Source organism: Gordionus sp. m RMFG-2023, chromosome 2 (genome assembly GCF_954871325.1).
Source record: "Gordionus sp. m RMFG-2023 chromosome 2, tfGorSpeb1-WG-v2, whole genome shotgun sequence".
Classification (NCBI taxonomy): Eukaryota; Metazoa; Nematomorpha; class Gordioida; order Chordodea; family Parachordodidae; genus Gordionus; species Gordionus sp. m RMFG-2023.
The window spans coordinates 18,280,605-18,306,522 of record NC_088776.1 but is presented as its reverse complement, the minus strand read 5'-3'; the positions used below and the strand labels follow the sequence as shown (position 1 = coordinate 18,306,522).

Genomic DNA, 25,918 nt, shown 5'->3' with positions numbered 1-25,918 from the left:
TTCAGTTATATATATAACATATTAAATATAGAATAATATTTAACTCTTCAATATGCTTTAAAATATGTTTTAATAATACAAATTTTGAAATAATCATTCATATCTACCAGTCATTGAGTGCATAGGCTTAGCCGGGGTTGGGGGGCAAGGGGATATTTCCCTTTTCAGATATATATCATTTTTGTGAATATCATTTTAAGCTAATACGTATCACGTAAGCTAATAAAAAATATCCCCCTTAGCCCCATTCTCGTCCCAGTCGCCCAAAAATGTATGCTTATATAATTTAAACAAACATTTAGAAGCAAGAATATAAACAATAAATTTTTAAATGACTATAATTCATATTGTTTTGGAAAAAAGGATTTATATTAAAAAAAAATGATACACCAAACATATAATTTAAGAAATGTTTTGCATCAATGTATCTATATATATAGATTTAAATATATGTTATACATACTAATAAAGATATATTTTTCATTTGTTCCAGACCTATATATTTTTGATACCATCTCTTCATAACCAATTAATACATTTTAAAACATTATAATAAGTTGTTTTCATTATAATTACCTATCCTGTAAAAATATTTAGTTATATATGAGCTAAGAAAACCCATAGGGGCAAAAGCGGAGCAAAGGTCCGACAAAAAAAGACTCTGGCGTGAACCACCTACTCCCCCCCCCCCACACACTCATTCTGAAATTTATTAATCCCCCCACTTTCTAAGAAAATATTGGCTACATCTATGCTTGTTACTATTTCTACAAGTAACGACCTATACCTTTAATAATGATAGCTCAAATAAATTTTTGGTTTTAACCTCGTAGTTCAGAAGTATCCATTAAGTTTGCAGCAGTGAAGATATCATCGTTCTTATAAATATATCATTGGTTCTTATATAATAATAAATATTTCTAAATTCAAACTCCGAAATATTGATATACTTTAATTTATAAATCTTAATAATATTACAACTATAAATAACATAATGTTAATATTACATAAATTTTTCTACTTAAATTGTAAAAAAAAATTAAATTATTTTGCTGATCCAAATTACTGAAATCTCGATAATTATATTCTTTAATTTTACATAATTAAAAATATTCCTAGATCTTAACTCTTAAGAATATTTATGATTCCTAAATTTTAACTCTCAAATATAATTATTAATATTCCTAAATTTCAACTAGAATAATTATTAATATTCCTAAATTTTAACTCTCAAGTATAATTAATAATAATCCTAAATTTAAACTAGAATAATTATTAATATTCTTAAATTTTAACTCTCAAGTATAATTAAAAATATTCCTAAAGTTAAACTAGATTAATTATTTATATTTATAAATTTTAAAATTATTAATATTCCTAAAATTAAACTAGAATAATTATAAATGTTCATAAATTTTAATTATTAATAAGTATATAACATATAAATTAAATTTATTATAAATATTACATGATTTTGTTAATAACATGAATTATTTTTAAAAAATTAACATATTTTTCTGATCCACATTCCTAAAATCTCAATAATTAATTATTAATATTCTACAGTTTAGAAATCTTAACTTGATAATAATAATTAAAAATAATCCATAAATTAAGCGAATCATAAATAATTATAACAAATGGCTTTTTAAAAAAAAATACTTATTAGCACATCTTAAAATAAATCAAAATATTTTTAAGCTTGATTTTTATTTTGCGTTTTTTTGATAATGATTGACTGAAACAGATTGGACGAAATTCATCAAGTTTATCATACGCTTCTTATTATTTATTTCGGCATGTCTGTCGTTTCTGATTCAATTTTGAATAAGAAATTAGATTTTGATATAAAATTACTACCCGATGAAATATATAATTCTTATCAAAAATTATTAAATAGATGCCTATATAAAAATTCCCAATGGTATTTTGATTGTTTCATGTGATTATAAATATATGTCTCATAGGTTTGCAGAGTTATTATTCTCTATAGATGATAGTACAACACCAAATATTGAACATAAAGTTTAAACAGTATACTCTAAAATAATGGTTATTTATATTATGTTATATTTTAGGAACAAGCTTTATCTAACAAAAATTACATATTGGCAAAAGGCTATTTTGATGTAAAAGAATATGAAAGAGCAAGCTATTACGCTAGAGATAAGGATGATACTCTGATATCCTTTATATATTTTTATTCTAAATATCAAGTAAATATAATTCATTTTAAACTTAAATACATTCTTTATTGAAGGCACTTAATTTTAAATCAAACCCAAGTTTTCAATTTTCTCATGGTAAAGGCCATTATCATGCTATAATATATATATTTATTTATATAGTCATATATGAAGATGATTTAAATGGCTACAAAAATGATTATAATTCACTCTATAAAGAACTAAATGATTTATATTTAAATAACAAGGCAGATGGGTATCATTTGTATATGTAATAAATATTTTATTTATATGTTATATTTTCATATTTTATAAACTTTCAATTAGTAAAAGTAATAGTTATTTATTACCTAAACACATTGTTAACAATTATTTTAAGCCTGGGAATTATTTTGGTTAAGATGAATTGCCGAGATGAAGCACTTAAAATATTTATTGAATCCATAAACTTGGAACCACATATCTGGGGAAGTTGGCTTGAAATGGTGGATCTTATACCAACTTTTGAACAAGTTTCATTTCACATTCAACTTAAAATCTTAAATATATAGTTCCAATAAGATAATAAATATTTAATCTGATATAATATCAATTTTTGATTGAAAACTTTATATATTTTTTTTTGCTTTGTAATATATTTTATTGGGTATGACTAGACCTGTGCGCCGACAAAACTATCGGCAGCCGGCACAATTTTCAAAAATCTAATCAACGGCTGGCGGCACACCGATTTTTAGCCGCCGTCAATAAAATAGGCGTAAATCGGCGCAGTTATAAATTTTTATAACATAAATTTTTTTAATTGCTTATTAATTTTTTAAAAAAACATATAAATATACACTATACTACAGATATCTCGGCATATTTTTTAATATTCATTTAATAGAAAACTTATATCCAAAATCAATTTTGTAATTTTATAATATCTTGTATAAAAATTATTTTATTTAAATTTTCGGGACATAATGATGATCTCCTTGAATTTAACGTCAATCCAGCAGTAGAGAAAACTCTTTCACTGAGTGTGCTAGTCGCAGGAATGCAAAGAATTTTTTTATCGAGACAGGAAAGATTGGGAAGTTCTCTTCTTTTCTCTCCAAAAATTTAGAACGTCCATATCTTGTGAATGTCGTTATCCAAGAAAACTGTGGCATTCTTGTTCTAAGTCACCTAACTTGGAATCAGAATTTATATTTGTTGAATGTTTATTTGCCAATTTTGTCAAATAACTTGAATTTAATAATCTTCATCCTCATTAGCTATATTTACTACCTGTTTATCATTATTCTCTATAAGTTTAAGATGTTTTATTATAAATTCTCAAGCTGAGCAATTTTGCTCTATTAAATACTTTGACACAATTGTCAATTTTCAAAATCTTGGATCTAAAAGAGAAGCCAATACCTAGATAATTTTAAATAAAAAATAAAAGAATATACTTATATAATATTATTTGCAGATTACAAACCGGAAATCGTAATGCAAGTTTTTTTTAGTATATTTTCCTTAAATGAAATAATTTCAGAACTATCATTAAATGTGTTTCAATTTCTCCTAAAAAGTAACGCCAAATTTAAAGTATGCCCTTTTTGTACTGAAAGAAATTCCACAGTTTCCTTAAATTTTGAAAGAAATGCTAATAGTTCTTCTACCAGATCAGATTCATAATTTGAGAAAGTGCTTCCCAATTCTTTTCAAAACATTTTTAAAAATTCTTATTTAATCCAGATATGCTTTTTATCATAATTAATATACTATGCCAACGTGCTGGGATATTTAATTTTAAGGTTTTCATATGCATAAAATTATTGTTATTATTATCATTGGAATTGCCAATTTGAAAAAGGGTATCCGAGTATGGATCAATGCTGTCAAGATCTAACATGTCTGATGTTAAATCTATTGTACTGACATTTTCTTTTATATTCCTCAAATTAAAATTCAACTTCTGCAGTTTTATATCTTAGAGCAGTAATAATTTCTCAAATTCTTTTGCAAAAAATTTCCAGACTATGGATTTTTTATTATCCAGAGTTAGGATATAAAATTATTTATAGAATTATTATATGTAGATGCATCCATTTTAAAAATATATAAAATTATGGTAACTTTTAGAATTTTAGATTTTTGATTGATTGAATTCTATAATGAGTCAATATAATTATGATTTTAAAATAGTAGAAAATAAAAATTTATCAAAATCCTGATTGACATTAAAAAATTACAAGAGTGATGTTGACCAATTATTAGAATAAAAAGGTATATTAATGAAAGAAATTTCTGCGCCGGCTGTGCGCCACCGACATGAAAATCGGCGGCATTTTCGGTTGCACAGGTCTAGGTATGACTAAAATATGCTACCCCAGAAACTATGAATCTCATATTAAAGCAATTATATATAAATAATATGGATTCCTGTTTAGCTCTTTAATATGAATTAGGAAATGTTTTTTTTAATTTAAAAAAAAATGGTAAAAAAAAACATTTTTCATGACTAAAATATGTATCCTTGCTAATTATGGACTATAAATTATTAATGGATTTCTGTTTATCTCTTCAATCTGATTCAAAATGTAAAAATTAATTAAAAAAATTATTTTTAAATAAGTGGGATAATAAAAAAAACTATTTGTTTTTTGACTAAACTAAGAATTCCCTAATAATGCCTCAAGTTAAAAATAAAATAAAATATGGAATCATGTATAACTCTTCAAGAGGATTCAGAAAATGTTTTTCAAAAATATAATATTTTGAATTAATTATTTGACAAACTAAAAATCCCCTATATTATAAAAACTTGGATTAAAAATAAATAGAATCATGTATAACTCTTCAAAGGTTCAGAAGATGCTTTTTATAATTTTAAATAAAATTGGTAAATTAGGAGCTGAGGGTCACCATAAGGTATAAACTTGGCTGTGACCTATATTTACCCCATAAATGTAAAGTTTGCCAGAAAGACTCCAATCATAAGGGCCAATATGGTTTAATCTGTTTATATTCTAAAAAATGGAGTTGAATAGAGGTATTAACTCTATAATATTAAACAAATTAGGGTTGGCTAACAACTGCCCAAACCTCCTGGAACCTGTTCACTTATCCCTGTCTAATGGTAAAAGACCAAATGGGCTCACAAACATTTTTGGTTTAGAGGAAAACATCTTATTTGAGATTCCACTCGTGTCTCCCAAGTTTCCTCTAACCCAAACAATGATCCAATTATTACAACTGAAAGGTCAACAATTAGAAAGTACCACAACTTTTTTGATTTTCACTTTATCCCAATAGTTATTTCTTATGGGTCTCTAGCCCCCTAGGCTATCTTTTTTTTTAAAGATTTTAGGTAAAAACAATTTTCATATAAATGGTGATCATGGATCATCTTTTAGTTATAATCAACTCTAATCACATTATTCCTAGGCAACAATCTTAGTTTCCTCAGATCTCAATAAGAGCCCCCCCCCACCTCTATATATTTGAAAAAAATATATAGTGTTCTTGTTTTTGTCTTTTTTAAATTGTTTACTTAATTTTTTTACATGTTATTTTAATATAGTTTTATATATTATACGAGTTTTTAATATAAATAAAGATATTATATTTATTTTTAAAAAAATTAGTAAAAAAACGAAAAAAAATTTTTTTTAATGATTAAACTAGGAATCCCCTATTAAAAACTTAAATTAAGAAAATAAATATAGAATCGGATTCAGTGTGTTAATATTAACTTTTTTAAAATTTTATATTAAAAAATTAATTTTTTTCACTAAAATAAGAATCCCTCAATAAAAAGGCTCAAATTTAAAAAAATGAATAGAGAGGCATTTATAACTACTCAGGAGAATTCAGAAGTTGTTATTCATAATTTTTTGACTAAACTAAGAATTCCCTATTAAAAAGGCTCAGATTTAAAAAAATATATAGAATCATTACAACTCTTTGAGACAATTTTAATTTTTTTTAAAATATATTTTTTTGGACTAAACTATGAATCCCCAAAAGGCTTTAATTTAAAATTAAGATGCTTTTTTTAATTTAATAAAAATGGGTATGAGTAAAATGCGCTACCCCTTAAACAACGCGTCCCCTATTATAGAGCGCAAATTTAATAAAATTATTATAGAATTGTGTTTAGCTTATCGAGTTAATCTAGAAAAATTTTTTTAATTAAAATGGTGAATTGATGAAATCCTAAAAAAAATACTTTTTTTACATGATTAAAATACACATCCCTACGCAACCTTGATTAAAATGTTAATATTAATCAGTGTTGTTATATGGCTCGATTTTTAAAAACGACTAGCCCAATATTTTAGACAAAAAATATTACGCAAAGGAGATTTGGCTCATAAATGGCAGAGAGGTTTGGACATCTATTAACGAAACCACTAGGCTTAACATAACATTATTTTAGCTAGATTTAAAATTAGCTAAATCTAGCTGTTTAATAACAATAATATTAATTTTAAAAAATTTTCTTATATTAGTGGGCTTTTGTTAAACACTTTTTTTGACCAAACTACGTGTTCCTATTTTTTGTTAAACATGAATCGCTACGCTGCCCTTATTAAAAGGCTCAGATTTTTAAAAAATTATTGTAGAATCGTGTTTAGCTTGTTGAGATAATATTAAGATATTATTTTTAATTTAAAAAAAAACTGGTAAATTAGTAAATTTTTTTAAAAAAACACTTTTTGGATGACTAAAATATGCATTCCCGACAAAGCCATACGCATCCTCGATAATTATTCTCTATTTTTTAAAAAAATGAATGCAGATTCATGTTTAGATCTTCGAAGGGATTCAGAAAATGGTAATATTAATTTTTATTTAAACAATTTTAATTATCGATTTTTTTTTATTAAACTAAACATTCTTACTCTACCCCTATTTAAAGGGCTCAAATTTTAAAAAATTAGTATAGAATCGTGTTTAGCATATTGAAATGATAAATTGGTATTAATAATGAATATTAAATATCTATGAAAAGGTTTAAACTGTATATAAAAAACGTTCTACTTGAAAAACAGGTATTTTTGTTAGTTATTTTAAATTGCAATCAAAACAAAATTTACAAACTACATAAACAAGTATAGAAAATATTGATATTCCAGAACCCCGTGGATTCCAAATCCCAATAAGATAGGTATATTACTTTAGAAGACATATTTCTGATTTAACCGGAATATTCCAGTAGGTTTAGAACCAACAATGTATTTCCGACAATTTTGCGTTTAACTTTTTAAACTAACTTAGTTTATCTTCATTTTTATAAAGATGTTTCATTTAAATTGAAAAATACACAAAATTTGATGGAAAATAGTGTCTAATATTTACAGGGTAGTTACTCTACATATTACGAAATGCATTTCCAATCAAATCAGACATTCCAAATTTATGAGATATTCCGAATCCCCAATAATTTCATATCCCAATACAACATACACAAGCGATATATATATTAAATGTATTTTAAGTGAAAATAAGTGTCTTCCTAACAATTTTAATTTGATAAAATATTTTGATATTTATGTAATACATTTTTTTTTAAAAAACTAGTAATTTTCATTATTTTACTTCTTATTATTTAAGATAACTACCATGCAATTACCTAAGCATTGGATAACATATTTCTTTGTCTCTCGTTATTTAGTTAGAGATAACAAATGGGAAATGGCACTTAATATTTACCAATTACTAGAAGATTCCGGATTTAAAAAATGCATATATATTAGAAACCAAGTCGCTAACATTCACTTTCAAATGAAGGGTTTAAAAATTATTTTACATTGACATTTTAAGCTTCCTTTTTAAGGCCATAATTTCACACTTTACTAGTCTTAATAGCTAATTTTTAACTAAGTCAAGGTTTTGGGATATATTTAAAAATTCTTTTTAAAAAAACTATCGAAGTAAAATATAGCATTCACTTAATCAGTGGAAATTTCTTTTATTATCGACATTGTACTCTCTAGATGTTACCTTCAAATTTAAAAGCTTATAATTTTTTTATATATACTTTAAAGATATGGAGCAATCTTTAAAATCGTTTCAAAATTTACAAATCACAGACCCTTATTGTTTAGACAATATCGATATATATTCCAACGTTTTGTATGTTTTGGTAAAAAAAAATATATAATTAAAAGCAGTGGTTTATGTATATTAGAACCCTCTATCTGACTTACCTTTAGGTCAGACCCGATCCGAGAAAAATTTTGTCTTTCCAATCCAATAGTTTTTTTTCAAAGATCCGATCCGAATATCTTCTTTTTTTTATTTGAACTGTTGAAAAAGTAAGATATTTTGACGAAATCGAAAAAAATTTTAAGCGCCAAATGTTATTCTTAATAAAAAATATTAAAAAAATGAGATAATTAAAAATTTTATCCGATTCTTATATGATCCGGAAAAATTTTAAGATTACGATCCATATGCGACCCAGTTCAAGAAAATTTCTGGCCTATCCGAGTTTGGCAAGATTAGGTTTTAGGGGCTTACAGTTAAAAGACTAAAGACCATTAATCATAAAAATATAAAAAATATTTCTATCTAATATCTTTAAAATGATTATATTTCCCTCGGCTTCCTTAATTCAGTCCTTTGCACTTTCCTATCATATTAGGAACCCATAGCTCTCCAAGTATTTGAATTATGGAATCAAATGTCCTTTTAAATATTAACTCAGCAATGGACAGTTGTCTTTTACCTATGAAAGCTTTTTCAAGCAAAAAGGTAAGGGTATTACTTCCAAAGTGTTATGTCATTTTCTAATCGATATGATGGAGTTTTCATATTTAGTTTCAATATAAGATTTTACATTTAGATTTTAATTTTATTTTGCAAATTTACCTTTACGAAATCAATTTTTTTAGTTCATTCATGATGTTTTATTAAACATCAATTCTTAAGATCTTCGCCAGAATTTTAAATAGTATACTCGTATTAACGGATTACACCATGTGATTTTTTTGATGCCATCAAAATCAATGCTAAAAAAGGGTTCTTGAATGATTGAATATATTGTCTTTAAAAAATGTAACATTTAATGAAACTATATTTATTTTCCCGGGAAAAGTACAAGAGCTTCACTTTACTAGTTCTGACAATTGGATTGTTAGAAATTAAATTTTCATAAATCATTTTCACTTAACTTTTACCATTATCAATCGCTAGGCTAGTTATTTTATCTTCTCATTTTTCTATATTCCCTGATCCTAAAATACCTTTTTAAGCAGATAATGACCCTCAAACTAAATCCATCATCATTTTCTGAAAAACTAAAAATCGTCGCACTAAATGTTAGCTCTCAATGACAACAAATTTAGTCAATTAAAAACTCTTCTTTCTGCTACGCGCATTGATATTGCATGTATCCAAGAATCACATAGAGTTGAATCCTTTAAAAAAATATGTCACAATTAACTATTTACAATTTCGGTGGAAAAATAAAAATTGGAATAGATTTTTTTCCGAACAATCCGTCATAAAGGAAATTTAATCCAGCTCTTCATACAATTCACGCAGTCTCAAATTGAATTTCTTACACGACTAAAACTATTCACGGACTGATAGACAATTTATGAAGTAGTCTTTAGCTATTTGCTATTTATACATAAATCCTTATGGTATAAAAGTAAAATGAAAATGGGAAAAATTATTGTAAAATAAGAAATATTAATGGACTTTAGAATCATACGAGTAGCATTTTTACAAGTTCCTCTGTTATTACTATACATAAGAGAACCATACACTGATCCTTAAAGCTGCTAAAATCATTTACTTCTTTCAAAGTCGACAATATACCTAGACTTTTCGTTAACAATAAAATTACGGACTCTAATGAGCAATTGAAAATTTAACCTAGCCCACTAATGTTTAATACTAGTTATGATAACTCATGCCATTTCCATACACTTTAATCACGCCCTCGAAATTCACGGTTTTTAATTTTTTCAAAATTTCTCAAAGTTTTATTCCTACTTTTACCCTTTTTTGAATTTATTCTATCATAATTTTAATATTTCATATTAATAACATAAATTAATTTACAAATCAAAATTTTTATTAAAAAAAATGAATGTTCATATTTTTTATTTTGATTGTGATCGTTTCTTCCAATAAGCAATTGCTATGGAAAAATAATCTTTCACTGGAAGCCCAACTTGCCGGGGCTAATAAAATTTTACTAACAAATATTCTCAAAAAAGGTCCTTATAAAACTTCAAAATATTTTTATTGTTATTTGTTTTATGAAAGATGAATCTTTTAAGTTCACCCTCACAATTTCCTTCGGTAGATGTTGTCGCCTCATCAGAATCAGAATAATCTAGAAATTCTCGAAATGTTTCATTTCGAATATACTGTTTTTTATGGGTTAGGAGAATTAGAAGAGTTAAAATGATAGCTGGCTTTATGCTTAACGTCGAATTTTAAATTTAACATTTTTAAAGTTGTTTTATATATATATCTACATTTCTGTTAAAAACTTAAGACTTTTGAAATTTGGAATTTAGCCTATCTTATGTCGTGGCTGCATAATAAATCTTTCTTTTAAAAAAGACATTGTATTATTTCTTAGGGTTTGTTACTGTGTCACCTTCTGAAGGTTGATAAGATTTCATTAATTTTTGTTTCCGTAAATAAACTTCATTTATAATGGGATGAGAATCTGGGCTCAGATTATCTGAGCATTGAATAGTGATAAAAATATATCTAACTGGTGGATGATTTTTTATCAATGTTCGCTTATCTATTTAATTCTTGTTTGTTAAGCAGATTGTAAAAAAATATCCGGCAGCATGTGTGCGACAAGGCTTACTGTAAAAAGATAAAAAATATCGGGCAGCATACATATGTCAGGCCTTACTGTAAAAATATAACAAAAATCGTGCATCATATCCGTGCTTCATATCTTAATTTTGAATTTTTGATTGTGGTATTCTAACTTCTCCTTTTTGTTCCCCCGATCGAATATTTGATCTAACAATCCTCTAGGTTTAAATTTTAATAGTATTTCAGCAGAACTTTGTTCAGTTTCTGTCTCTGGTGTATTTCTGTAATTGTAGGGAAAAAATCTAGACTGGTTTATAAATCCCTCTCGTTTCTTTTATTCATACTCTGTTTAAAAGTTCGAATTAAATGTTCGGCCATGCCGTTTGTCTGAGGATGATACTTCCATGCACTAATTGAATCCCGTTTTTTCACAAAAATCATTGAAATCTTTGCTGCTGAATTGGGGTCCGTTATCAGAAACGATTATCTTGGGAAATCCAAATCTTGCAAAAATATTTCTTAATATTTTTATCGTGCTTTCGGTTGTAGTGCTAGTCATGGGAACTATTTCTGGCCAGTGACTGCTAGCATCTATCACTACCAACTAATAATGATTTTGAAGTGGCCCAGCATAATCAATATGAACACGGTGCCATGCTTTTGGTGGTTTTGGCCAATTTTGAATTGCTGTCTTTTGAGGCATATCGTGTTGTCCCTGGCATTATAATATCTTGGTTTATATTAGGCCACCATGCGTATTGTCGTGCTCTCATCTTCATTTTTACCATTCCGATATGTCCTTGATGTATCATGTCCACGTTGTTTCGGTATTGTTGTGGTATTATCATTTTAGTTATCCATAATAAACAACCTCTCTCTGTTATAATTTCCTCTCTCCTTTGGCTATACTCTTTTAAACATGCATCATAGTTTATTGGCCATCCATCTATTGTATATCTGTATACTTTAGAAAGTATATAATCTCGCATCGTTTCTTACAATTTCGCTTGCATTTAAAGGTGTTTCTCCCATCTGTATTTGATCTAGCGTTTCTTCTTTTGATATTGGTTCCCTTTATAGGTAATCTAGATAGCCAGCATTTACTATTTGTCTACTACTTTTGATTTCTATTTAATATTGGTAAACTGCTAATAATAAAGCCCATCTTTGTATTCTGGCAGTAGATGTTGTTGGTATATCTTTTCTTGGATGAAATAAACTCATTAATGGATTGTGGTCTGTTTGTAATATGAACTTTTTTCCATATATAAATTCTTTGAATTTTGTAACCCCAAATATGATGGCAAGAGCTTCTCTTTCTATTTGGCTATAATTTTTTCAACTGCATTTAGCGTTCTTGAGGCGAATGCAAATGGTCTCTCCATACCCCCTTCTACAGATAAGAGGACGGTTAATTTTCTTTTTATATTAAACCGCCTCACATAAGAGAACTTTGGGTGATCCTGTTTTTATATTCATTCCCCTCACTTAAAAGAACTTTGGTAATCCCTTTTTTTATATTCAGCCGCCTCACTTAAGAGGACCTTGGTATTCCCTTTTTTTTTACATTCAGCACCCTCACTTAGGAGGACTTTGGTAATTCTTTTAACCCTTCGCGCTTATAATAAATATATAAAGTTGACACACAATTTAAATTCTAAGATAATTTGTTTATTGATACTACTTATTCTTACAGATTATTTCCAAATAAGTTTTATATATGCGACAGAATAATTTATAATTAATATTTCACAAATGGAGAAAAATAATATAATAATTTTAAATAAAATAATATAATGATGATTTTACCTTTTTTAATGTCTTTTATTATCTTGAACATTTTGAAAAATAAATATAAATTTATTAATAATCTTCTCTAATCATAAATAAAATATATTAATCTTGATAATGACGACTTGACAAAATAACAATGAATACGCAAAATTAAATACCCCAAAATAGATATATATATATATATGACACAGATAAACTTGTATTTTATGATATGATTTTTAAAAATTGTATTATAATATTTACAGAGTTCCATCTCGTTAATATATTTTGCTTTAAAGAATGGCTTAGCTAGCTTAAAATATTGCACTATTTTTTACACCATTTATACTTAAAGCATTTCCGGTATGCAATTATCAAAATATATTGTATTATGTTATTTAATATATCGCAATGGTATCCTTTATCTCTTTTAAGGTAAATATTTATTATGCAGCCACTACATAAGGAATTTTGAATCCAAATTTCAAAAGTATTAAGTTTTTAACAGACGAGGAAAAGGCAGATATATTATAAAACAACTTTAAAAATGCTAAATGATTTAAAATTCTACGATATGCATAAGACAAGGCCAACTATTATTTTTAACTTTTCTAAATTATTCTGCACACATAAAAAATAGCATATTCTAAATGAAACATTTCAAAAATTTCTAGATTATTCTGATTCTGATGAGGCGACAACATCTACCGATGAAAATTGTAAGGTTGAACTTAAAAGATACATCTTTCATAAAACAAATAACAATAAAAATATTTTGAAGTTTTGAAAGCAGGAAAATTCATTTTCTTTTTTGAGAAAATTTGCTAGTAAAATTTTATTAGCCCCGGCAAGTTCGGCTTCCAGTGAAAGATTAATTTTCTATAACCATGCTTATTAGCGGAAACGAACACAATTAAAATAATAAAATATGGACATTCTTTCTTTTTTTAATAAAAATTTTGTTTATGGCGATTAATTTATGGAATTAAAGAACTAAAAAACTATGATAGAATAAATTCAAAAAAGCGTAAAAGTAGCAATAAAGTTTTTTGGCAAGTCGGATTAATACTCTTTAGCAATAGGCTTGAAAGGGCGAAAATTTTTTTGCCACCATGAGCGGACGAGCCATAAATAGGAAATCAGGCCCGCGTTCATTTTTAATCCCAAGAACATAAGGATTGGAGAAGTATATCCTTAAACTCTGCTGTTTATAAATAATTGATGCGCCTAATTCTTAGCCTTTTAAGACCTTATATTGAAACTATTAAATTTAATAATGTATAAGCTTCAGATAAAATGTGTTGGTGATTCTGATATTTCTCCAAGAGCATTCAAAATAGGTTCCTCTAGATCTAGGAAAAAGCTGCAAGAGCTTGATGTCGAAGACTCCATCTTGTCATTTTGTTAGAAAAGCTATAACACATACAGCTGTTCATTGCTAATTTAGATTTTTAAAGAGTTTTCGGTATCATAATTATTTCTATTAAATTAATTTTATTTTTAAAATCTATTTTATAGGAGAAAGACGAGGAATTAAGTATTTTAGCTCAACATTGCCAGGATATTGACCCTTTTAGGCCAGAAGCCTGTTGTGTTATAGGTAAGCTATATATTAATAATTAGTTAAAATCATACTTGTAGAATATAGTTTAAATTTAGGGTTTCCTATTAACTTAAAGAGTATTAAATTCATTTAATTCTTGCATCTCCCTAGTCCTTATTAATGATAAGATAACATGATTTATATATAAAATGGAAATAAATGAAGTCACCTAAGTGACAAAAAAATTATTGATTTTTTCAAAGCGTAAAGAAACAACTTAGAAAATAAATTTTTTATTTCCAAAATTTATTCGGCTAGGAAATTACTTTAGTCTCAAGGGAGACCGGTATAAAGCCATCATATATTTCCAAAGGGCTATAACTCTTAACGCTGATTTTTATTCCGCATGGGTTCTCATAGGACACGAATACAATGAGCTCAAAAATACTTCTGCCGCCATATACGCTTATCATAAAGCATCTAGTAATTAAACTTCTTTATTTATTTTTTTAAATTTTTATTCATGCATAAAAATGGTTGGAAATATTAAACCTATCACTTAAGTATAATATTATTACCTTAAAGGTTTGGCTCAATGCGAAGGGCGTCTATTAAAAAAAAATTTGCGGCATATAAAATAAAATATTTTAATTAATCTCCTTTTTTCTGTTCTTTATCTATCAGATTTTGGAAGCTAAACTAAGGATTTTTGTTTTGATTTTTTTATAAAATGTTCCAGGGTCTGCTTTCGGCTCTTGGATTTAACACATTTTCTCATTCCAAATTTAATCAAACCCTTTAAAAATGAATCTTACAACATTTTGAACAATTAATTATCTACTCTGGGAATAAAATGATTTGGTTCCTGTTCCTAGATTTGCCCTGGTTGCGTATTAACAATTTTTTGACATATTTCCCAAATGAAAATATTAACCCACCTCATTGATATTTAACCACCCTTGAATTTTTAGCATACATTAGTTTTCAAAATTCAAAAATAATTATTAATCTCTTAAAAAAAATCCTTAATTAATACAGAAATAAAATATATGATATTAATTTATCGATGGAAGTGGTTGGATAACAAAAACTGGCAGACATTTCATTTGAATTTTAATTTTTATAAATTATAAGAAAAATATAAGTGTTTTTAAATTGTCATCTTATATTTGGATATCTGTCCACTCTGCTAAGATCAAAATGTTTGCCCGTGTTAATTTATCTATCTTATATTTAAAATTAATTATTGTCTGCTTATTATAGCCTTTTAAGCTTTTTTATGATCGAGAATATCCATTTCGTGAGATTATTATTAGTTCATCTAAGAGGAGATTCTGGCAGAAATTTAATTCAATTAACCCATAAGTCGATCTACCTTAATATAAAAATACTGGTATTTTTGAGCTTACTCAAAATAGAGGACCTCTAATGTTAATTAGAAAGAAAAATTTTCAAAATAAGCATGAAAATATGATTGATGGAATTTTTGCAATTGAGGGACAAATTTCCATATCAAAGAATTCCGTTAATTGGATATTCCTAAAAGAGAAAAAATTATTGATTTTATATAGGCTAACCTCACAGTTAGCTCAAACGCAAATTCGCGGCAAAAAATACAAAATACAGTAAATTTCAATCATATTGCATTCGTTATAGTTTTCATGTGGATATGATAACCCGATTGCTACAAATTTTAAAAATGTAAATCTACGAACTTGAAATTATTATCGATAAATGTAAATTCAAAGTAAAATAAATTTTTTGATGAAATATTATGATTGATATGATTTAACCTAATTTACAAAAATATTAATCTTCTATTTTTGGATGATACATCAGAATTTTGACTTCATTCTAGAGATTTTACAAGAACATTATAAGCTAATTCTTTATTGCCAGTCTCAATGAAATAACTGGATAAACAAATGATTGTAAAAAAATATTTTATTCGAAAGTATTTATTTTTATGCTAAAAAGATATTCTGATTATCTATATAGATTATAGAAAAATCTTTAGCTTACAATCTTCTTTAATTATGTATCAAAGATGAGGACAAGAAAAAATATAAACAAGAAAGGCTCAAAGAACATGTAACAACTAAGACATATGTATAATATTGAAAGAAACATTCCGATACATGTTCTGATGGAAAGAAAAATAATTAACTTATTATTTTAATATTGATAATTTTACAGATTTGTATTATTTTAACGAATGAAATGGAATTATTTATTATATATTTTAGATATACGTTGACCTGTGCCCCAAAGCCTCAATTGACGGCGGCGGTTTTTTAAATTTTTTTATCAGCGTTCTACCGCGTGCCGACACCATCGCCTAATAATTTAGCAGCAACCGCTGCGTTCTATTTATTTTAAAATTTTTTAATTAATTTAATTTATAATACATTTTTTTGGGCACTCTTAGTTCTAACATTGTTAATATAGTTTAATTCATTTCTTAAATTATTTTCTGTCTCACTCCTATTTAAATTTATGTGTTTTCATTCTCAGGAATAGACTAAGGAATTGCATTTTTACTCAAATCAGAGTCACATAAACAACACATATTAGTAATATTCTATTAATTTTTATTAAAACAAATAAAATATAAATTTGGAATGCAAGCTATAAAATAAAAAATACAATAAATTAGAAATCAGATTTAGTGAAATTATAATTGGCATATTAGCAATACATATTTTTGGCTTTTGCGTCAAAAAAATTCATATATATTTAAAAGTAACGATTATTATAATTGTCAATTTTCCATAGTAGATCTGTATGAAATTTTAATTTAACATGTTAAAAATAAATATTTTTAACCATTTGCATCAAAAAAAACTAATATGTTTAAAAATACCGATATGACAATTGCCATTCCAAGGAACATCTTCATTGAATTTATAATTTAACATCTTTACATGCATATATTTTTACCCGTTTATGTCAAAAATGTTAACGAATACAATTGACATTTTAATATATTATCTTTAAATCATAAAAAAAGTTTAATTAAATATTTTAAAAAAATTACACTTCTTATACATTAAAAAAAGATAATTTTACAAAAATGATAAAAAAATATATATAAGATTTCACCTCAAAGTTTGTTTTATAAAATTTACAATTCCTCAAAAAAGATTTATTTACAAAGAAGATTTAAAATTCTGATCAAATCAAAATATGTTTAAAAACCTATTTGAACTCCAAAGATATTTTTTTGCTTAAAATTTTTGGCAAAAAATTACTAATAAATTGTAACAAAATAAATATAACAATAGCAACATAAAAAATTTTTATTAAAAAAAACATCAAATAAATATAAGTCAATTTTCATAACATAATCATATTAATTTAGTAAGATTATGGTTTGTGCGCCAAAATTACCATTGTCTTATTTATCTGTAATATGATGGTTGAATTTTATTATGCTCAGAGATAATATGTAATTATTAGAAATAAAGCTTATAAGTGGCCATTGAGAAAGAAGAATCTGTTAAAAAAATTTATAATTCATAAAAGTATGCAATCTAAGTAAGAAAAATAAATTGAAAAGGTATCTAAATTACAAATTTGATTTTTATAATCCATAAGATTTTTTACCCATTTTGCCCCTCCCTATTTTAAATTTTATCCTGTTCATCTCATTTTTATTTATCTTTTTACGAAAAATGGATAAATAATAATAAAAATATCATTCAACAAAAAAATATATGTAAAAATTAACCAATGGTTACCGATAATAAAAATATCAATCAACAAAAAAGTATTTTTTAAAAAATAAATAAATAAAAGATAGCCAATGGTAATTATGGCTCAGACCATAATCTCATAATCTTACCTTTAATTTCATAATATAATATAAATAAAAAATATTTAATCTATTTTGTTGATATTAATAAAATATTATTAACATTAAGTATAAAAATATAAATAGTAATTTAGGCTAGATAAGGAACGCTGACAGAAGATTAGCCAATGCAAATTTTTTGACTAATTAGGTTTAGCCGATTTTTAGGTTTAGCTTATTTTTTTACCTAAAATCTTGGCTTACGCCTTTTTAGAGTCGGCTAGCCAATTTCGCAACACTACAAATTATAATAAAAAACTTATCAATTTATCTTTAACCATTCTATCAAGTCGTTTAGTCCTTCTTTATTTTTATATTGGCTTTGGCCTTTAACTAATTTAGTGCATATAGCTTGAAGTTTAGTATGTTTGTAGGAAATTTTTAAGTCACCATAACAATCACATTATTTATGTATAATTTTTTAGAAATAAATCCTTACGATTATAGGGTTTGGAACGGCTTTGGGCTGACCTACGAAATTATGATGATGCCTTCTTATTCTTTGTATTACTATAAACGAGCTCATATGCTAAAGTATAATTAACTATAAAAATATTTCTTAAATTCTTATTACTAAGTTTTAAAACACTGTTCTACCTATCCAAAAAAAACGAACTAAGCCGAATAATGATATGAAAATCTTGAATTAATTTAATATTTGTATGAATCGAATAATTGTATTCGTATTATGATTAAAAACATTTTCTTATAATTTTCAAATGTATCTTAAAATAATCATATGGATACCCTCATCCCCCCAATATTTAGGAGGTTTAGCAAGCAAAAAATAAAAGGGAACATTCTATTTATTGGCCAGTTTTCATGGTCATTTATGCCACATCTCTCCTACTTATATTTTGATGAAGGGTAATTCCGAAATTTTCTGTTATTTTAAATATATTAGTGAAATTATATATTTCAATTATATGCAAATTATTTGTAAATCATATAATTTTTAAAATATCTTTTTCATAAATCTCAAAAAATTTTCATTACAAGTAGGGAAAACCGGGGTAGGTTGGGATAATTTTCGTCCAATAATATTAAACTAATTTGAATAAATAAAATATCTTCGCAATCCTCAAAGTATATGCTGGTAAACGATTAACCCAATATTTTAACGAAAAAATATTACTCAAGCCTGCAGATTTTTATCATAGATGGCAAAAAGGTTTGGACATCTATTAACCAAATCTCGAGGCTTATATAATATTTTTTGGCATAAATATTGGGTTAGTCGTTTACCTCAAAGTATAGACTCATTTATAAAAAATATTTTTACATTAAACTTATAATTTAATCAATAAAAATCAGCTGAATTTTAAAAATTTGTAAATAAATTATCTGTTAAAATTAATTTCTTGCTTTATGCACCAATGGTATTTACATAAAAATATAAAATACTCGAAATAAGCGATAATTTTTAATAAAAAGAATATATATTTAAACTTATTTTCAAATAAAAAGAAAGTTATGATTTTTTATAGAAAAGAATACTCATATATCCTTTTTACGGGGATAATTATGCCTTATAAGATTTAAAACATAATATAGAATCAAATTCTTTTAATGAAGGAGGTTTAAAAAAATTATATCAAGTAATTATATTTTCTAAAAAGACTATCATTGGTCATTTAGAAAATACTAAAAATTTGTTTAATAATAAAAAGCATATTAATTAAAAAATTTAATAGTATGTGCATAAGAAAATTTAATGAATATTTACTTTTTATAAATATTTTTTTAAATGAATGATAAAAAATATTTACTATTAAATTGTAGGAATGTATAAATCCTTGCATAGTTATGACTTTCATATATTATTAAAACAACAAGAAAAAAAATTTAAAATTATAAGTTATGTGTAAAAAATTATTTCCTTTAACTGGGAATTTGTTCGAAAGAATGGTAAAAAAAATAAGGGTAATGACTTTTTTTAATGATGTTCGAATTGAATGAGAACAAAATATATTTAAAAAATGATGTTTACACTGTAATACTAAAGGTTTTAAAGTATATTAATTTGTTAATAATATTATAATTCACAGTAATTAAGCAAATTAAATTGAATTTAGATATTTAAGAATTTTTGTGAAAATAAAATATCATTTAAACTATATTATATGAAATATTAATATTTTAGATTTGATAAATATTTATTGAAAATTATTTACATTTGTTTTAATCAAAATAAAAAATAAATATGTAATAATTAATAGCGCCAACTATTTTATGAATAACCATCCTATGATCTAGCCCATACTTTACAAATGTCATTCAGAATCACATTAACCCATATTTTATGATGCTGGGAAATTGTCAGATTTTGAATTTAAATTTCCATAAATTTATTAAGGTCTTAAAAGCTTTATTTATAAATCTAAATCATAAAGTTTGCAATTATTTTTTTTATGCTAAAACACACTTTCCTCTGTGTAAATTAAAACACTAAATCTTTTTTAGCCAATCATGTATGACTTAATTATCTATATTAGGCTTGAATTTCTAATTTTATAAAATAATAGTTTAAAATTATAATTGGAGTGGACTAACGTTCCCCTGTCCTTAACCCGATCTTTCCTACAATAAAAAAAAATCTTTCAACTAACTCCGAAAAAAAATTCCTTGCTAACTGAGGCTTAGTTAGATTTTTTTTTATAAACAGATATAGTATTTATATTATATTCATATCATCGGCTTTTTAATTGAAACTGAGGTAAATTTAAAAAATGATATGATATTTTTCAATCTAAATCCCATAGATCTAATTGAAATATTAGTTATTTAATTAAAATCGTGATTTAAATATAAAAATATCACTATTTTTGTCAACCCTACTTAGGATCACATACACTTGTTAATTGCTCTATTTAAATAAAAGGAATTTATATTTATTGTTGATATTAGATTTATTAGTCATGAATTTAACCTAAAAAGAAAGTTACAAAGATTTTTCCCGAGCAGTTAAATATTAATCAATTAATTTTTTAACACAATTAAAAACTTAAGCCCAACAGATTCACGTTTATTGATGGCTCTCGGTGAATGCTTCGAAGCACTAGGTAAAATGAAACAAGCTAAACTGTATTATCAAAGAGCACTTATTGGTGGAGACTTGGAAGAGACCGCCACCTTTAAATTGGCAAAGTATAGTCATAAATATTTACATTAATGAATATTATTAAAATTTAATGATTTTATTTTCCTTTATTTATATATATATATATCAACTATGATTTTTATTTATTTTTATTACTTTTCATCTATTTTTATTTTCTAAATATTTACAAAGAAAAAAATTAATTCTTGAAATTAAATGAGAATGATTATATTTCATATAAGAATAAACTATTTATTTTGTCTTATCCATTCTAGTTTAGTTGTTTTTATTATGTCTCAATCATTTTTATTTTAATTTATACTTTTATTACCATCTTATATGTTTATAGATTTGAAATTTTATGTATCATATCATTTTTAAAAAAATTGGTAAACATTTCTTTTCAAATGTTATTCAGGGCTTGTGAAGCGTTACAAGATACCAGGAACGCCGCCCTGGCCTACAATAAATATTTACAAGATGCCAAGAACAGAAAGGTTATATATTTCTTTTCATGTCTTCATTTTTATATTAAAGCATTATCTTTTTTAAAAAAAAATAATATCCCGGCATCCTCAAATTGAGCTATATTTGTCACGTGCAATACTCACATTAAATCGAGCAATTGCCTCACTGAAGACCGAGTCTGCATATATTTTAATAACAAGACTGGTTCAGATTGTTCTACCGGAAAATATTTTCAAAAAGTGGTCATCGAAACAGAGATGGCCGATAAAATAATTAGGTTTCATTTGGTTTCTAAACTCGATCTGAATGCAGCCTACCCTTTTTTGATTTTTTTAAAAATTGGACTGGTTCAGGCGCGTAACCAATGGCCCATCGCAAATTTGACTGTTTTCTTTCATAAATAACATTTTAAGCTAATAAAAATTTTAACCCCCCCCCCCCCCCCCAATTAAAATTTTACAAAAATTTGAATATCAATTTTCCAACATATTATTCAAAAATATTAATAATATGGAAAAATATTTAGTCAAAAAGATTGAAATCAAACAATAATTTATTTTATTATTATATATATTTATTCTATTAAATTCAAAATTATTAGTGAGTTAGAATTAATAAGTATTTTTAATAATATTTTAATTATTAATATATATCTATAATTTTTTATATATTTTTCATTTTTACTTCCATTTTGTAGAACAGAAGAAATAGAAATACAAAAGTTAAATAAGGCTGAGCATGAAAAAAAGTAATATGTCGTCAGAAGTGATAAAATTATTGAATTCAATTGATCAATCAGAGTTTATCATTGCTGCTAGTTGCATTAATAAATTATTTTTTCATTTGGCGGAAAATATATATGAACAGGTAGATACAATAAGAATGAATGTAGATAAATATTTTCATAATATTTATTTAGACGTTGAATCGAAGGCTAAATTTTATGATATAACACTAATTAAACCTCATCTAGCACCTAGGCTATTATTGAGATGTAAAATAAATATTGGCAACTGAAGAATATTATAAAATATCCATTTTCATCCCATTCTTAAATACTTTTTTATCGCAAATAAAAGTACGGTTTTTAGATAAAAAAACAAGTCTTTAGCAATCTTCAAGTTTTATTACCCAGAGATCCTTCTTCGTTTTCTAATGCCACTATTGGTAAAGTTAAATATTTAGCAAAATTTTATTCCTATGAGATTGATACTGAAATAAATTTAATCAGTGAATTAGAATTGTGGTATAAAAATTTACTACATTTAGCTATTTTACCTGAGCACTTATATTGATTCGCTCAATCGGTGTAAAGAAACCTTGGCTCAATTTCCTAATATTTTGAAGTTGTTTTATATTCTTGCATGTTTGCCTATTACAACATGTACGAATGAAAGGACTTTTTCCAACTTGAGAAGGTTGAAAACATATTTACGAAGTACTGAATCTCGGCTAAATGGGTTGGTTCTGTTAAATATTCACAGAGATTTGGTTCCATCTACAAACGAAATTCTTGATGAATTGGCAACATTCCCAAGAAAATTACAAATCACATTTATAGAAAATATTTTGTATAATATTGTATTTGATAAGAAGTTAAAAAAAACTTGTTAATTTAATTATTTTCTAGTCAATATTTTATACACACTACTATTAGGATTTTCAATAAAAAAATTATATTCTACTTATATTGTACGAGAATTTAAGCTGAGGCTAGTTTTTAAAGCAAATTTTATAAAAAAAATGATATTACACTTTATTTCAACTTTACATTTAAAAAAACTTTATTAAATATAATATACCTAACTTGAAATAATAAAAGATAGGCTTGTAATATCTATAAGCACGATTTAGTATGATAGTTAAAAATAGAAATATAATTATTATTAAATTATGAATAATTTAATAGAATAGCTAAAACATAAGACCCGGCCTAATGCCGGGGAAAAGCTGGCTTGGGGGCGAAGAATCCCCCTCCCTATAAGAAAATCCTAGATACGCCACTGGACTGGTTGATATATTGGTGCATTATATTATTTGGGTAAATTCAAATAATAGAAAATTTAAAAAAGTTTTCACCTCTAATTATTTTTCTCAATGTAATAGATCTATGATTGGTCTAAATATTTATCAATGTATAATTGTAAGACATATTATAAGTAGAGGTAATGTTGTTAAACGGCTCGTTTTGAGCCGATTTTTAAAAACAGCTAACTCAATATTTCGTCTAGAAAAATATTACCTAAACCTGAAGATTTTGCTCATAGAAGGAACAAAGGTCTATACATATACTATCGAAATCTTGAGGCTTATTAGGCAATATTTTTTTGGCTAAAATATTATCCGCCTCGTATATTTTTAAACCAAATATTAAAACTCCATTATTAGCTATAAGAATGGATAAAATATAATTTTAAAAAAAATCCGTGCCAGGCCTGAAAATATAAAACTCGAACCAGTCCGAAAAAAATTTTGGGGAAAAAAATCCTTGGTCTTACAAATGGTACCCCTGCCGGTCTCTGACATATATAAAGATGTTTGAATTCATATTCTTTAAAATTATGTTAGGTAGTAAGAGGACATGGTGGTCAATGCACTGAACAAAATGTGAGTTGATATGTAGAGTGTGGGAGGTGGAGGTAGTAACGAATTTAGATTAACCTATTTATATTAATACTTGTAAAGTTTATTACTGTCATAAATAAATGATATTCAATTTAATTTATTCATAATATTATATATACCATATCCCGGGCTAAGGAAGTGGAAAGATGCCAAAATCTATGTTGAAAATGATATAAGGTGCTGCTATTTTTTATGGCAAAAATATAGAAATAGTAACGCTCGCTTGTTAAAAGGAAATTGATAAACAAAATTGGAGAAGTATAAAGCTTTAGCAAATGTTTAATAATAAAAGAATTATTGTTACACGGTGTCAGCTTGCCCCACAGCACATGTTGGTTGAAGTGATAACGAGAAATATTTTCTGGATACATTTTATTGCTGAGTGATGTCTGATCTCTGTCTAAGTGAAACGATATGAGTGCGAATTTTAAACTATGTTATAAGATATGAAGTAATTCACGAGTTGGCCTTGGCACATGCATAGGATAGGAGTATTGAAGGCGATAGCTTAGAGTTTTAGTAATACGATTAAATTGAAGGCTTGTAAATATGCCAGAAAATACTTTTTTATAAATAATTTTTCGAATGAGTTTGGGGTACGCGGATTATTTTTTTTAGTAAGGAGGTTCTACTAAATAATTACATCCGCATCGTAAAAATGTGTATTTAAATAAATTATTAATTTTTTGGGCCGATTTTGGCCTATTTAGACAACTATTGTTATATTCTATTGCAAAAGGAATAATAAATAAAATATGTTTATTTTCCAAAAATTTTATTAAATACTACAAGACAACAAATAAAATTTAGACAAAATATATTACTTAATAAATTTTACTATGTGCATGATTTAAAAAGGTTTCAAATACAGCTGAAGAAGCTCACGCCTTAAAATATTTGGGCTATTACTACTATTCGGCCAAAGATTATCTTAAAGCATATTCCTGTTTTCATAAGTGTTTTAGCTATGTCGAGGTATTAAATATATATAGTTGATTTTTTATTTTAATGGTTTCATTTTTTTTACTGAATTTTTATATTAATAATTTTATTAAATAGGCCTTGGAAGATGGAAAAATAATGGTTAACAAATTGCAAGATTACGTTAAATCTGTGATACCTATTTTATAAATAATTACATGTCATAATATTATGTATTACATCAAACTTATCCTGTTAAATAATATAATATTCGTAATTTCTTAAATCATTATTACATAATATTAATTTATATATTTTTCATTCTATTTATACCCCATCATTAATATATTAATGTTGATATGGAGCGGTGCTCCTATATAAACTGTAAAGGTAGCTCCGAATTTTATTGTATACATTTTCTTAAAAATGATATTTTTAAAAATAGGACCGAGGCATAAGCGTGACGCGGGGGGTTTAAAAATATTATTTAAAGCGAATTTTAAAAAAATTTTACTGCCCCCTCCCATCTCAACTTCTCAAAAAATGTACACAATAAATCACTATAAACATTTATTTATTAACAATTTTTAAAAATAATGATTATAATTCAAAGATTTTATTTTAAAAAAAACATTTTAAACAATAAAAAAAGTTAAATACCAATATCTTTTTAA

The 25,918-nt window shown here is 25.7% G+C and overlaps 1 protein-coding gene across 1 annotated transcript; it reads left to right on the top strand.

The window, feature by feature from the left end:
- Positions 1–1,794: 1,794 nt before the first annotated feature.
- Positions 1,795–25,806, top strand: LOC135923622 (cell division cycle protein 23 homolog). The gene is made up of 15 exons (XM_065458468.1): positions 1,795–1,924; positions 1,968–2,025; positions 2,079–2,216; positions 2,261–2,303; positions 2,349–2,457; positions 2,566–2,698; positions 7,779–7,956; positions 8,213–8,310; positions 14,253–14,334; positions 14,596–14,760; positions 18,556–18,664; positions 21,140–21,277; positions 21,649–21,727; positions 25,182–25,298; positions 25,383–25,806. The coding sequence occupies exons 1-15, from the start codon at positions 1,800–1,802 to the stop codon at positions 25,452–25,454; spliced, it is 1,644 nt and encodes a 547-aa protein (XP_065314540.1). The 5' UTR covers positions 1,795–1,799; the 3' UTR covers positions 25,455–25,806.
- The last annotated feature ends 112 nt before the right edge of the window (positions 25,807–25,918 follow it).

Excerpts from the sequence above, each read along its gene's own strand:
- LOC135923622 (XM_065458468.1), top strand. The coding sequence starts at position 1,800 with ATGTCTGTCGTTTCTGATTCAATTTTGAATAAGAAATTAGATTTTGAT. Across the intron at positions 14,761-18,555 it reads CGCTTATCATAAAGCATCTA|AAATAAATCCTTACGATTAT; the intron begins GTAATTAAACTT and ends ATAATTTTTTAG. Across the intron at positions 18,665-21,139 it reads AAACGAGCTCATATGCTAAA|CCCAACAGATTCACGTTTAT; the intron begins GTATAATTAACT and ends TAAAAACTTAAG.